Genomic DNA, 16,040 nt, shown 5'->3' on the forward strand with positions numbered 1-16,040 from the left:
CTGTAATCAACGGCCAACTCTGGTTAGAAGTAAATAAGAGGAATAAATTTAAGAAAAAAACCAAATATTAAGTAACCAGATAGTAAAAGATAGCTTTAGATATAGATAACTAAACTAATTAGATAGTCACAAATGATTTTAAATCTGAATTTAAATTCATCGACGGAAATATCTGAATCAGTCATCGTCAGTCTCTCCTGATTATTTATTAACGCTTCTTCTTTCTGAACCCATTTTTAGTGTGTTTTCTGTCGATTCCACATGTATGTATGAATTGTAGAACCATCAATAATATGCTATTTTAGCTACTCTAGCTTATTTTCAACTGTATAAAATTATGTTTCGCATATCCCTGAGATCCAGATCAAGTTTAAAATCCTGCTTTTTCTGTTTTTCCACTCACCCATCATTCTTTTCGCCCTTTTCCCTCCACAGGTATAATTTTTTATGACTTTGAACCCTGCCTTTGTTGCAGCTAAGGTAAGGCCAAAAACTAGCAGCTCTCCCATGTTCTAGCACTATCTGTCACGTGGTCACATAAATGCATACTTGTATGATTCGTGAACCAGAGCAAGCTTTAAAAAATCTCATATACTTGAGTGATTTGAGGACCAGAGTATGTTTAAAAATATTGAACCCTCCGCTTTTTTTGTTTTTCCACCCATTCATTCTTTTTGCCCTTTTCCCTCCACAGGTGAACATTTTTTATGACTTTGCATCCTGCCTTTGTTGCTGCTCGGGTAAGGCTGAAAACAAGCAGCTCTCCCAAGTTACTTGCGCTATCTGTCAAATGGTCACATAAATGCAAACTTGAATGATTTGGTCACATGTAGCTTACGATAATTGTATTTTATTCATCATTAATCGCTTGTCCAAATTTGCTAGAATTAGGGGTATTGGATTAAGTTGACATGATTGTTTGATATAATGCAGTGGTATAAATCTATGGTGATTAAAGGTGGGTAGATTGATAGAATTGTGTAATTGCTGCTTCAGTTTACCTCATAAATTTTCAAAAATAGACATCTTTTTTAAAAAAAAAAAAAAATTACTTCAAATCAGCTCCAATTTATATTTGCTGTGTCTGAAGATTAGTGTTTTCAAAGACAATTTCTAAATCTGCTTTATATGCATTTTCACTAAATTTTGGAAAAATTTCTTTAAATATTCATTTTTATTGCAAAGGTAGGGTAATTTATAATTTTAATTTATATTAATAGTAATAAATTTATTGTGTTAGGTTTAAGAAAGCTTATTATTGTAATAAACAGCTACAAATTCATAAAGTTGTTATTGTATATTGTAAAATTGCACCACTGAATCACACCAAAACTTTGGCAATCCCCTCACCTTATGTTGAGGATACAGTGAAGATTGATGAGATTAAATGATGGATAGATGAGTTGAGTGATTGAAATAAAATTATGAATAGATGAATACCAATGTTTTTGGGTGTAATGAAATGAATGATGTTATTTCTTATATTTATTATTTCGTTTGTTAAATTAATATCAAATTTTGAGACACAAATATTTGATGCATTATAACTTGAAATGATCTTTAACACCTTTTTTTTTACAATTTTACGTTTTTTTTTTAACTTTAGGTATTGTTCACTGCTGTAAAAAGTATCGAGGATCATGGCTATGTTATGGAAACAGGAATTAATGGTTTAACAGGATTTCTCTCATTTAAGAGCACTAATTCAAGTAAATTGTTGCATTTAGGTCAAGTAGTTCCTTCGTACATCAATAAATTGCCAAAACAGAAAAATACTGGAAATGTTATAACACTGACCCTTCTTAGCTATGAAGATACCTTTCCTGTGGTAAGTTGTGCTTTCTTTTATTCTTTCATTTCATGAATGCTTCTTACTCCTGGTCAACCAGAAATTCATAAGTTCTACAGAGTGAACTAAAGCGCTGTTAAATTTTTAAGTATTAATCCAATTATATCAACTTTTACTTAAAAACCTACAAAAAATAAAATTTTATATCATTAAATTGGGGGGGGGGGTTATAGTTAATAATAGCTTTTATTTTGTGATAAGAAATCAAAGTTTCCTGTTTTTTTAAACCATTATTTTTTTTATTTCAATCAATTCTAATAAATGACTATGTGATGTCAACATTTTAAGTATACTCTACCCTTTGCAAAGAAATGTTTTCATGTTACCAGGCTCTGATTCTGAATGATTAAAGAAAAAGAGTACAAATTTTCTCTTGCATTTTAATTTTGTTTTCTAGAGACTATTTTTACTGAAAAAAGTTTTTTAGTAAAGCCTATATTTTTTAAAATTTTATAAAAAATACATGTTTTTTTTTATTTGACTTTTTGTACCAATGATATTTTGTTGCTCTCCTTTAGCTTTACGTTTATATAATTTTTACTTAATCCAGTTTTTTTAAACAGTTATTTTTTAATAAATCTTTATTTTTCTAAATTTTTACTTAGCAAACAGTCCAGAAACAACATAGCATTTTGGAACTGGTATATTTTCCAATGGTTTTATTAACTTGAAAGAGTTTTCTGCTTTAATTATTTCTTAAACACTTCAAAGAGAAGAAATTATAAGATTTACTACTGTTTTATCGCTATAAAAAAATAATTTCTTCATATTTATTGTAACTGAGAAACTATTTTGAGAGATCATTATCAAAGCCTTTCGAAGTGACATTATTTGTATCCGTATTGCACATTATTTCTATCTGTTTGACACAGTGAACAAAAAAATAGAAAGTAGAATTGACAATTTAGAAACAGAAATCAACAATTCTGAAAATAAAGTTTTATTCAGTTTTTTTCTATAAAATAGATCAAGGCAATTTGAAGGGATCCAAATTAAAATAAAACCAAGGTTCTGAAGAAAAATGTGCCTATTTCTCATTTTAATTTATACAATTAATGTTCGACTCCTAAATTCTTTGATCTTCTAAATTATAGTAGCAATTTTGATCTGATCTTTCCTGACAGTTGCCCTCAGGTGTCTTAAAGATAAAATTTCTTTTTGGAGATAATATAGATTTTCAGTCTAAGTTTCTTCCTGTATTACATTTTAATGCTTCTTATTTCATTGTTTTAGGTTTCAAACGAAGATGTTAAAATTTCATCTCTTTTGCCAGGTGCTCGTATTAGTGCTTATATTTCTGAGGTATGTTATTTTCCCCTGTATATCTGCTATCCTGATAAGCTTATATGCAAAGCTTGCCAGTTTTATTGAGAAACTTATACCAAACTTGTATTTTAGAGTGTGACGGAAAGCACAAATTGTCAAAATCCTATTTACCTACAAAAACATCATGTTTATATAATTCAACATAATAAGAATAATTAAATTATTAAATAGTCTGCCTTATTGTACTGAAACAAGTCTAGCATTTTTGATCAAAGACTGTATATTATGTTGGGTATATAAGTTGACAATTGAAAAAAAAATATATCAAAATTTATATTTTATTGTAAAATCTTTTAAAAAATGGGGAATTTCAAATTCTTTTGGATAGTTAGTGAAGGCTCTTTTTTTTGTGGAATTCTACAGATGTGAGTAGAAGTATGTATATATATATAGAATCCATTGCAGAGTTGATCTGTTTGACAACAATGCTAGCATTATTAAATCTGACACAAATCATGTTCTGGAATCTTTAAATTTGTAGCTTTATGACCTGTATTAAAGGTTTTCTGTGTGCTGTTTTTTGAAAATACTCTGGAATAAATTATCTTATCTTTTCTTATTCTTGAATTTTTTTTTCTTTCTGAAAGTAGTTTTAAATATTGTTTCTAAGAAAAAATTCTGCATTAAGAAAATATAATGAGAAAAAATGCAAAATTTTGTTTATAACTTATTAAAAATAGTTTTTGAAAGAAATAAATTAATGCAGAGTTATTCATTTCTATTGCATTGATATTTCAAGAGTAAAGAATGTATGAGTTGACCCCCAAATTTCATAAAATTTGGGGGGGTTTGAAAACTTAACTCATACACCACAATATAAGATACTTGAATTCTACCAGAATAGTTTGTCAAATTTAACTGACAGAGTAATAAATAACATTAACATTGCACTCAGAAAAGCATTTTAAAGATTAGTTATTGTTAAATTCTAATACTTGTAGTCAGAAAATATTACCGAAGATATTATTTTAATGTTTGAAGATATTATTTTCCACCACTTTTCTTTTAGGAGTGTTTATTCTAAAATCCCTTAAAATGTGATATTTTAAAGTGATATTTGTTTTATTCTTAACAGCACTTGCTCAGGGGTTAGAGCTCTTAATTCCTAAGAAATTTACCGCATTCTAATCCCAGTGATGGTTGATCATGACCTGTCATCACTGGGATTTGAGCCTCCTCATGTTAGACTAATCAAGTTAATGCCACTTGCCAAATATCAGCAAGCCTGCTTGGGGAAAATTTTGATTTAAGAGGTTTAGGAAGCATAGCAACAATTTACAGTTAATTTCGCATTTTATCTTATCGTATTTTCTTTACTTATTAATGTTTTTTATGAACAACACTTTAAATTATGTTCAGAAAAAAATTAATAATGTGAAAAGTTCAGATAAATAATTCAAGAGTATTTTGAATTAAAGTAAAAGAATATAAGAAAGTTTAAAGCATACTATAAAACTACTAGTTTAAGGATTCCAGAACATCATCTGTGTCAGATTCTATAACTTTAGCAGTGTTGTAAAATAGGTCCCACTCTGTGATGGATTCTACTTCTTTCTCATCTGCTGAGTCCCATGAAAAATAGTCTGCACTCTCATCCAAAGAATTCAAAGTTTCAATCTTTTTAAAAGATTATTAGAGAGAACAATATTTTATATGTTTTTATTTTAGAAATGGTATTTTTGGGGGGGGGGGTTTAATGGTTGACTTATGAACTTATATTATATTAATGACTTAAGGTCTGCCAAAATCTTTAAAAAGTAGTGTTAAACCTTGATGTTAAGTAGCTAAACAAAATATAGTAAAAGTTTTTTTTTGTTTCTGTTTTGTTCAAAAGTTTATTTATAATTTATTATCTATATATAATATTTTACCTACTGTTTTTCAGGTTTCTGAAACTTTTTTGTACATGAAATGCCTCAATTTTGAAGCTTGTGCAAGTGTTCTAACTGCTCGCAAGAGTCAGAAATCAATTAAAGAAGCTGTTGAAGTAAATTAATATTTTCCTACTAGTATATCTGCTATTTAATGTTGTGAACAAAGCTGAGTAATCTTATCTATTTTGTTGTAGCCATTTTTATCTTGCTAAATGCATTCCATTAAGTAGTGTAAGAAAAATTATTTCATCAAACACAAGTCAGCATGCTTGGTTTTTCGTTTCCAGCTACTTTGGGGTTGGCTGTTTTCTGAATCAGGTTTGAGTAGTGGAAGTTAGAACAAGTTACCAGTACTTTATGTCTTCAAAGGAACTAATATTATAATGTACTGGAGAAAAAAGAAGTTCTATTTACTTACTAATAAATAGTTTCCTTATTATAATTTTACCTAATTGTTTTTCCTATTAAAATGTAGCAAGAATTGCCTATAATTATTGAAGTACAGCTAAATCTGTTTGGCTCAATAGCGGTTTTTACTGGATATTACCTCATTTGAAATAGTAAATACTTTAAATCTTGAAATCTTTCTTAATGTTTAGTTACATAAACCTTAGATATCCAGGAATATTAACTTAATACCCAATTTTTGTGGAAAAAAATTTTAGTAGCATTTTTCGCAAAAATTTTTAGTTTATCATAATTTTCTGTGAGAAAATACGTTCAAAAGTAAAAATAAGAAAATAATGTTTTTGAAGGAATTATTTTCCCTAATAATAAACTATTAAGATACTTCTTTCTAACTTTTTTAGGAAACAATACTTATTTATCATGACACTTACTATTTAAAATTAATACATGCATTTATTCCCATAATTTCCCTTTCTTCACAAACTCACTTTTATATATGGATTATCTAATTTCAAAGACTTGCCTTTCAGGGTTGGGTTTTTGCCGTCAAAAACTGGTTTTTGACATGACATTGGTAAAAAACGTGTTTTTACCGGTAAAAACTGTCAAAAACCTACCGTTTCCTTTTATTTATGGCATATAGCAGACAATATATTATTTTCACATAATTGCCTTTATAAATTATTGTTGTAAATGATTGCTATTGATTTTGCAACTATATACACGTATTCTTATAGAAGGATATACATTCATACAGAAATATTGTAGTATACTTATTGAAAATAGTGATACTTACTTTTATCATTATAGCTTGATTTGCAAAGGATTCAAAATTTTGCACTTCTTAATTGTTAGAAATAAACAAACAAACAAAAAAGCTTGGAACTATTAATAAATTCAAGAACTAAAAAGAAGAATTTAAAATTTGGCATTTCTTAAATATTAGAAATAAGCTAAACAAAACTTTCAAAACTTGTAACTACTAACAAACTCTAAGTCAAGAATTACTGCTATTTTGTCAAGTTAAAAGCTTTTATTCAGTTGAAAAAGCACATTAAACAAAACTTAATTACAAACAAAATTATATGTTCAGTAGTCGGGGTCACTGTGCCGAAGCATACGATAGCAAGTGACTAATTTTGCACATTTTTCATTGCCCAGTCGATTTCTGAGTTTAGTATGAATGAGTCTGAAATTCAAGAATAATGAGGATTCGAGATCATTGAGGATAATGATAACAAAAGGTTAGTGCAATGTTGCAAGGAAACTCTAAAAGGATTTCCCAGTCTTTTTCATGTCTCATTTCTGTGTAAAATATTGAAAACAAAAACGATAAGAAAAGTTTATTTTATGAGGCTTTCTTTTTATGTGTACATGTGATTCTCAAAGCAAGATTTTATGAATGAAAGTAATCAATCTTGGCATTCTTCAGTAATGTAATATGCCCAACAAAATGATGCTTGGAAATGTTGAAAATTTTGATTAGTATCCTAATATTTTACTTCAAATAGTATGTTTTGATATAATCATGTTGGGGAAAATGCAGAAATCTGTTCTTAAATATCTTTTAGCAACTTTGTTTTAAATTTTATTGCCAAAAAAATGAATTAATTTTAAATTATAAGCAGTTAAACCCAAATAAAAATACAGTTTTATCCAAACTATGGGTTTTTGACAGAGAGGTTTTTGACATGACGGTAAAAACCATGGTAATAACCGGTAAAAACCGTCGTGTCAAAAACTTGCCAACCGGAAGTTTTTTTTACATCTGCTCAAAGATGCTATTTTGTTCACATTGTAGGAAGTTTAGCACCCCTTACACCTTCCCTCTCCTTTAAAAGCAGAAAAAATTGTGTTTACCAAGAGAAGTGGGCTCCCTAAAAATTCAGTGTTATTTACACAATCCTAAGCAACATGGTGATATATATTGTCATGCCCTCATATATTGTCACGTCCTTTCATCTCAGTTGAATTGAAATATTTGGCCAAGTGGTTGGTTTCCAATATGCTTTGCATTTCAAACTTCTTTAAAACTCATAATTAAAAGGTAAGCCATATTAGAAAGCATATTACTGTTTATATGTTTATGTAAGCATAGTAAAGTAGAGCAATATAAGTTACATTCCACTGTTTTGAATACTATTCCACAATTTAATTTTTCTAAGCACTCAAAATAGATTAGACAAAAAAAAATTTTAAAGAGTAGTTTACATTCTGTAGTAAATAAAATAAAAAAATATGTTTCTGCTTATTAAAGAAATATATCACATATTAACTCACAATAGTGACTTTTCCCCTGAAGAAGTTTTAATTAGATTTTAAATTTGAAATGTGAGTAAACTTTCAAAATACATTTGTTAATTTAAATTTTTCAAAACAAGATATTGGCATTTAAATGTTTGAAATTTAATTTCGATTACATGCTATATATCTCTGTATAATTTTTCTCAGGGTTTGAAAAAACCCAACCCATCTGCCTGAGTTTTATTGAAAAAACCCGGGGGAAATTAGGTTTTATTGATTTAGTGCTCATAAACTTACTGTACAAATATTTTTATTTATTAAAGAGTGTTGTATAAGCTTCAAACTAGAAATAAATCCAAAAAGTTATTTTTATTTATTTATATGTATTTTATATTAAATTTAAATAACGCATTATCACTAATACATATTTGAATCTTCTTTATACATAACGTTTCACATTTTTTAACCCAAGCATTATAAAATATAAATGCAGTAATATAAAAGGAACAAGTTTATTAATCTTTTTGTTTTCACAAACATTTATTTACTATATTTATTAAAAAAATATATATATATTAGGCATTATAAAATTATGATCAGTAAATACTTATAATCAGTAAAAACTAAAATTTCATCTGACTTTTGACTTTAATAAAAAACTGAAATAAATATTTAATGGTCTTCCATAGAATTTCTATTAATCTTCTATTACTCTTATTCCGTTTTAATAAATTATAATTGACAGTAAACGTTGTGGCATTTGTTACAAAATTTTTTCCTTGCATGATTAAAAGAAATGGTTTTAAGTACTAATATTTTCATTGCGACTTCTCCATAAAAACAAACAGTACACATTTTTATTTTTCCTAGGGAGCGCTGTAGACTAGTTGTGCAACTGTGTATGAAACACCAGGCATGCAAAGAAAACTTTTATACTTGTACAGTGTGCAAATTAAAAAACAGAGCACATTAATAACATTAAACACACTAAAATGCAATCTTAATGGTTCAAGGATCTAACCTCTAAAATGCTCATTATTTTAAATTGCAAAATCAGAAACAAAATTGTACTTTCTCTGAGTAAACATACTTCCCCTTTTTTTTTTTCATAATGCTAAGATTTTTTGATAATTAAATTACGGTAATTGTCTAAATTTTGGAGCATGTTTAAGGTTATACTCTCAAACTATTAATATTGTACCTTAGTATTTGGAAATCTTATCTTAAGATCAAAAGTTATTAAACTGTTCTTTTTTGTGTTCTGTATTCAACTTTTGTTATATTTTGCATTTAAGTATATATCACACTTTTTCTTATTTTTTGTCTGACCATACTACTTGTCCAAATGGTACTGTAATTTTATTTCATACTTTATTCATGGATTTTAAGATTTAATTAATAATGAAAAATAATAAATTCTGAATAAAGTAATCTTTTAATAATAATAATAAGGAATTATTTTAAATGAAAGTTCAATGATGCAAAAAAAAAAAAATGATTTTGTTATTTTCCTATGTTTTTTCATGTTAATTTTAGCCTAGTGCAAGTTTTAAGAAATCCCTAAAAATAGCCAAATTCTTGCTATTTCATTTTTAAGAATTTTAGATGTTTACTTACAAAATACAGATTTTATTAAATCTATTGCTTTCTCATTTAATTGTTGTATTTTCCCCCTCAGGTTTTTGGAACAGTACTGTATGTGCATCCAGTTACAAATGTATTGTATTTACATTTGGGTTCTTTGCCAACTCCTTCGACTTTTGATGCCTTTTTTACTGTTGAGAAGTATGACAAAATTAAAAATGCAAAATTTGTTTGTTTTCATCAACAAAAATTATTCTTCAAATTTGAAAAGAGCATGGGTTATGTAAAGGTAAATAACTTTGTTTTTAATGTTTATGGTAATATTTTCATAAGGTTTCAAGTATACGCTAATATTCATATTAGTATCTATTAAAATATTCACCTCAATTTCTTTAAGGATTTGAGGGAGAGGAACCTGAGCTTTCTCACTTTATAAAAAAGCTTTGGGGGGATCAAACTATCAGCATCTACACTTTAAAGATTTTATCAACTTTGCCAGTAGCTTCATGTAGTCTAGAGATATCATTTTCTGCACTAAAATGTTTATAAATTTATTTGAAAAGTGTAAAAAATGAAGCAAGATTGATCAGATAGGCCTGAACAAGATTGAACAAATAGGACTGATCGAGTTGAGCAAATTGGCCTGACTTAATACCTATAAAAGCATTTCATTTACACAAGATGAAATGAAGTAACGAAACAAGACAAATATCAAGTTTTAAATCATGTCATAACTTATGAGATTACAGTTTATAGGTATATATTTAAAAAAGGCGACACTTTGAGTACCTTAAACATAAAGCAAAGCTTTAATTTTAAACTATAAATTCCCTTACTGCAACGAATTAAGCGACCCGACTTAAAAGATGAAAATGTTTCAAATGCTTTAAATATTGTTTTAAACAACAACAAAAAATTGCCAATTTGCTGGATTTTCCAATTTCTGAACCTTGCTGGATAGATTCATATTTACATGAACCTAAACAGTGCAGCGGGACAACTTCAAGTGTTTAAAAATTACATCACATTTTCATAGTTAGCATTAAGATCCCTCAAACAGGGTGAGAATCCTCGATTTTTTCGGGTTCCGCGTGTGATTTTTATCTGAATTTAGCTATTACAAAATCAAAATAAAACTGGTATTATGGAAATAAAATCTCATACAAAAAAATTATTAACTAAAACTTTCAAAATTATCAAATCTCTCTCATTTATCTCTAGGATTTGTGATGGAATTTTCACAGCTTGAGTAGATAAAAAAATAATTATTCAAATGCGCAATATGATAATCAAGGATCTTAATGATTGGCAAGTAAAAATATCCTACTTTTAAAACAAATCAAGATTTTTAAAAACTGCTAAAATTCGTAGCAATAATTGCCTATAAGTCATCAACAAAGCTGTGTGGATTAATGATGGAGTTGTTTTTAATCGAAGACAGCAAAAAAATAATTATTAAAATGTGTGGTTCAAAATTTGACAGTTAAATTATCTGTATTATTTCATTCTATTAGTTATATTATATATGGTCTTAAAAATAGAAATTTTATAAAACTAATGGAAATCTGGCAAAAACTGTCGAAAAAGTGACATCGTGGATTTACAGAAGAATCTCTGCTAATCAAGTGCATCAAAAAGTGATTATTCAGATACACCATTCGAAATTTTTAAAACCTTATAAAAATCTGTAACTGTCAAAAAAGCAATCAATAAAAACAGATTTGCAATTGAATTGGTTTTAATCAATTGTATGAAAAAGTAGTTATTTTAATTCATGTAATGTAAAATCAAAAATGTAAAACCATCTGTAATATAATGTAAAACCATCGGGATATATTAAGCAAAAAGTGATCTGCATAATCTTTTTGATTTACAATAAAGTCCATTACATTGTAAACATTGGAATCAAGTGCATTACAAAGTAATTAATTGTTCAATTGCACCATTTTTTTAATAAAAATTATAAGAAAATACTTAAATACTTGAAAAATTATTTTAAGAGTGGATAAAAAAATTTAATCTAACTTCTGCATTAATTTAAAATTAATTTCTACTTTAATTTTTTGGATTTGCATCATAATAAATAAATTACTTTTTCTAAAAATCTTTTAGACAGTAATATAACTTATCTATTACAACCATTTTTTAAGGATATTATCAAGTAATTGTCCAGTTTAAATTTTTTACTCTATTTGTAAACATCCAGACACCATGTTTAAAAAAAATGTGTTACATTGGCTCAGTTATCATCATAAATATTCGAGATTGAATTTTTTCATTAAAAAAAAATATTTTTTAAATTATTTGGAGAAAACTTTTACAATAAATAAGTTAACACTTGCAGGGTATCCGCACACCTGGAAAGTCATGAATTACAGTATTGAACAAAATTTGTCATGAAATGTCATGATTTTTACCATTTTTTTATGAAAAAATCATGGAAAGTCATGGATTTAGGTCTCCGAAAAATCTAATTTTTAAAGTGGAATCCCCTCCCCCATTTTATCTTGTTCCAAATATCTGAATTCCTAACAAAATCACCACTCCCTCATATTTTATAAGAATATAAAATAATTTTATCATGTTCTTTAAAAAAAAATAATGGTGTCCTTTCAAAAAATTGAGAAAAAAAACATCATTTCTAGAGCGAATTATCTTTTAAACTTCTGTGATTTAAGAATTTTTATTATTTATTTTTTTTATTTTATCAATTTAAAATTCTACTTGAAGCAAACCAGTCATTGGTGAATTTTTTTTATTCCGAAATGAGAACGGAAAAATCAGGAGCATTTCTTTCCTTTCTGATGAACAAGAAAAGTTGCTTTGTTTTTTAAATTAAAAATCTATAAATATGAAGATGCAGAGTATAACAATTTTGGTTTTACCTATCATTTTAATTAATGTTATTATAATGCTTTTTTTAATTTATTTTTGCTTTTTTGTCTGAGAAAATAGTAACATTGTTAAGTCACGAAAAATTCTTGGAATTAGTCATGAATTTGAAAATCTAAAATGTAACAGATACCTTGTAACTTGTCACTAGACAGAATAAATTTAATCTAAAATTTTTACTGTTAATTGACTTTTAACTTAATTGATGTTTGAACCAGTGTTATGCTCCCACCTTAGTGCCCAAATGACTTAATATATTTAGAAATAACAAATATTTTTAACTTTTATAAAAAAAAAAAAAAACATTTAATACATGAAATAAATATCAATTCTTCATAAATATTGAAAATTAATCTGATTCAGTCAAAACAAAATTAAATAATTTGTAAATAATTCAAAACATCTGAATTGAAATTTGATTCAAAACAAACAAACCACCTGACTGACTTGACCATTTAGCAGATCTTGTTATAAGATGGTAGGAATAGCTGTTCTGTTCGTACTGTGGCTTGCTTGTTTATCTTTAGCGTGATGTCACGACTGAAAACAGAAGCATGTTTTTCTCTATCCCTGAAAAGACTGGTTTTGATGGGAGAAATTTACTGGTTGGTAATGGTTTACAGACTTACTCATCTTCACAAGGGGCCGGGTCACTTTTTATAGAAATTAATTGTGAAAGAAAATGCAAAAGAGAATGTTTTTGATTCATAACTTTAAACATTTGTTTATATTTTTAAAGGAGTGTTTCTCAAATTATATGATTATGAGTTTCTTNACTTGCCTTTTGCCGTTATCCTACCTAGAATGCCAGCTTACGGCCTTACGTTTGCCGTGAGGTGTGTGCTTACTGGGTTGTTTATTTTTTTAAAGGAGTGTTTCTCAAATTATATGATTATGAGTTTCTTACAAGGATTTTTTATTAAACTAAATTAAAACATAAAATAAGATACTTAGTTATTTATTTTCTTATTCTATTGAGATAGGCTTTTATTAATTCAAAATTATCTGTATCATTTCATTCTATTAGTTTATATTATGATTCATTTTATTGCACTTAACATTATAAAACATTTCAGGTACTTTTTTTTTAAAAATTTGTTTCGAATTAAGATTATAAAGTTGAACTAGTTATTGACCAAAGGGGGAGGAGAAGAAGAGAAAGCAAATAACGTTTAATTTTGTTTTATTAATTTAATTATTGCAAAAGATCAAAAAGGAAAAATGTGAGCCGTGTTTGATCTTAATGCTCATATTCTTTATATTTAGTATGAACTGGTGGACAATGATAAAAATAGTATTCTTGTGAATTTTTCTACTAGTTCTATTTCTTGTGAGTTTTTTTTTAATAAAAAAATTGGAAACATGAGATGCAGGAGCAGAAAGAAAGGTGAAGGAAAGGAACATATAAATAAAGAATACAATGTTAAATAAAACTGAAGAGGGGGGGAGGAGACAGAAATTCTGACCACAACATTTGTTTAAATCAAAGGTGCAATTTCTTGCAGTTACTGATTATCATATTACTTTCTGAAACAAAAGTTTGAAATTGATAATATGGAAAGCAATTTTAAGATCTATACTTTAAAAGGGGAATATTTTATAGTTTTTAATTATTATTTTTTGTGATGCACTAATTTTTTTTTCTGTTTGATTGATGAAGCGCTGCGTATTGTCTTGTTTCCTACCTTGTAAATTTCTATATTTATTTTGCTAAATTTTTTTTCAAATTGTTTTCATCCTATAGCTTTTCAATTTATTAAAACATGAATAAGATTGAGTGTCTATAAGAATAAACAGATAATAAGATTTTAGTATATTGTTCTCACCAGTTTATTATCATAATCAGCATCCAGTTTAATCAGGCTAAAATAAGGGTATTTTATATTCTTGTGTCCAAAAAAAACATGTTTACACCTTAAGTGATGCCACAGGAATTGATTTGCTTTCATGAAATTGTTACTTTTGCAGTACCCTTTTTACCTTTTATGAAATTTATTATTTGTTTCATTTTATAATTTCTTTCTCTATTTTGGTAGGAATACATATTCATTTATGGTTACTAATCTCTTCTTAATCTATATTGTTATACTTGTGTAAAAATCTAGCTACTCTACTGAATTTTTCTCTTTTTTTTGTACCTCATATGTTTTTATTTCTGGTTTAAATAATAGATGTGTTATTGATCTGTATAGGCTGCTTTTATTTCAAATCATATTATAATCATTTCATTTTGAACAGACTTATTTATTTTTACACTTTTAGAGTGCTGATGTTAGTAATAAAAGTAGCTTTTCACATGAATCCTTAAAAAAGAATCCTGTAGTTCCAAAGTAAGACTTATTTATATAATTTTTTTATTTCTTAGTATTCAAGTACATGCCTAAGCCTCTATTATTTGATCTGTGTATTTTATATTCTGCATATTTGTAGAAATAAAAAATGTCTTTTCAGAGCTCGAGTTGTTTTTCTTCATTATATGGACAATCTAATACAACTTACCTTTAAAGAGTAAGTGTGTAAAATGGTATTTTTTCCAAACATAATTTTTTTTTCTATTTAATGATATAAAATTTCTTTATTTCAGATCCCTTTTAAAGATGAAAATTGTTAAACCTAAAGATGTAAAAATTGGACATATCTATGAGGTATTTTCAATACTTTACCAAAGTTTTATTCATTAGGTCATATTTTAAATGTGCAATAACAGAAAGAAACATTATTTTTAGTGTAAATATGTTTTAAAATTGCTGATTATTGCCCCACATTACAAAAAACTTTCCTTATTTATTGACCAGTTATTTCCAATATTTTAGACTATAGTGAAAAAACATGTTGAAGATGGGATGTTTGTCTCAATATCCCCTGGTTTGTCAGGATTTGTACGCTCTATGTTTCTGTCTGATTCTTACATAACTAAACCTGAAAAACTTCATCCAGTTGAGTCTCATGTCCTGTGCAGAGTAAGTGTTGTTTCCTCATTTCCCCTCAAATAATAGTTTTAAGAAAGTATTTTTCACACTATTGAAAAAAATTTGTTACTGAAACTAAAATGACTAACTGTGGGGTTTGTAGTTGTCTTGATTTTCCTGTTAAAAATATTCTGTACTTATTTTAGTGTTTTGTTCTAATATTCCCAATTTTTTTCTCTCTTCAGAACATACTATTTTGACAAGCACACAATTTTAAAATAATCATTTGGATTTTTCTAAAATTATTTTTTTCAGAAAGGAATAACAGGGATGAGATTTTTCTGCTTTTTTCACTTTTATCTCTTAAATTTCAGCTTTTTTATCAAAAAATCAGATTTTCTAAAAATTTCATTTTTTTTTTTATTATTCCGTTTTTTCAGAAAATTCACCGATTTTCAAAGAGAAGCAGAAAATTCAGACTACATAGCTACCAATTCTTTCTCATTTTTACTTATTTTGCCTATTTTCTCCCCTTTTACACGCAGCAGATAAGATTTTCCTAATTTTTTACCCGCCCTCCAGATAGATCCGATTTTTATAGATCAAACGACACTGCTTCTGACAAGCTTTTTAGAGGTCCCAAGCCTGGAATCTGCTAATATCTCGATTCTTATTCACACGATTTTAATATCAAACATAGCTTTTCATATTTGCGTGTTGCGATTCTTATTCATGCAATTTGAATATTGTGCGTTGCGATTCTTATATACGAGATTTAAAAATCCGATATTGTGATTCGTATTTACGTCTTTTTAAAAACCTATGTAGCGATTCGTATTCACGCAAGTTTAAAATTCAATGTGTTGATTTGCTCATGCGGTTTATAATATCAAACATTGATTTTCGTATTTATACGTTATTTTAAAATAAGGCATTGGGATTCGCATTCACGCA

The 16,040-nt window shown here is 27.3% G+C and overlaps 1 protein-coding gene across 1 annotated transcript in view; it reads left to right on the forward strand.

Moving 5' to 3' along the window:
• The window catches only part of LOC122268403 (protein RRP5 homolog), a gene marked incomplete in the record, with an annotated part of 54,312 nt that overhangs the window by 11,739 nt on the left and 26,533 nt on the right, over positions 1 to 16,040 (forward strand). The window contains 8 exon segments of the mRNA XM_071187848.1: positions 1,607 to 1,828; positions 3,083 to 3,151; positions 5,061 to 5,162; positions 9,380 to 9,574; positions 14,440 to 14,507; positions 14,629 to 14,685; positions 14,762 to 14,822; positions 14,991 to 15,137. Of these exon segments, the coding sequence (XP_071043949.1) occupies positions 1,607 to 1,828; positions 3,083 to 3,151; positions 5,061 to 5,162; positions 9,380 to 9,574; positions 14,440 to 14,507; positions 14,629 to 14,685; positions 14,762 to 14,822; positions 14,991 to 15,137 (921 nt within the window).

This window comes from Parasteatoda tepidariorum, chromosome X1, assembly GCF_043381705.1.
Source record: "Parasteatoda tepidariorum isolate YZ-2023 chromosome X1, CAS_Ptep_4.0, whole genome shotgun sequence".
NCBI lineage: Eukaryota > Metazoa > Arthropoda > Arachnida > Araneae > Theridiidae > Parasteatoda > Parasteatoda tepidariorum.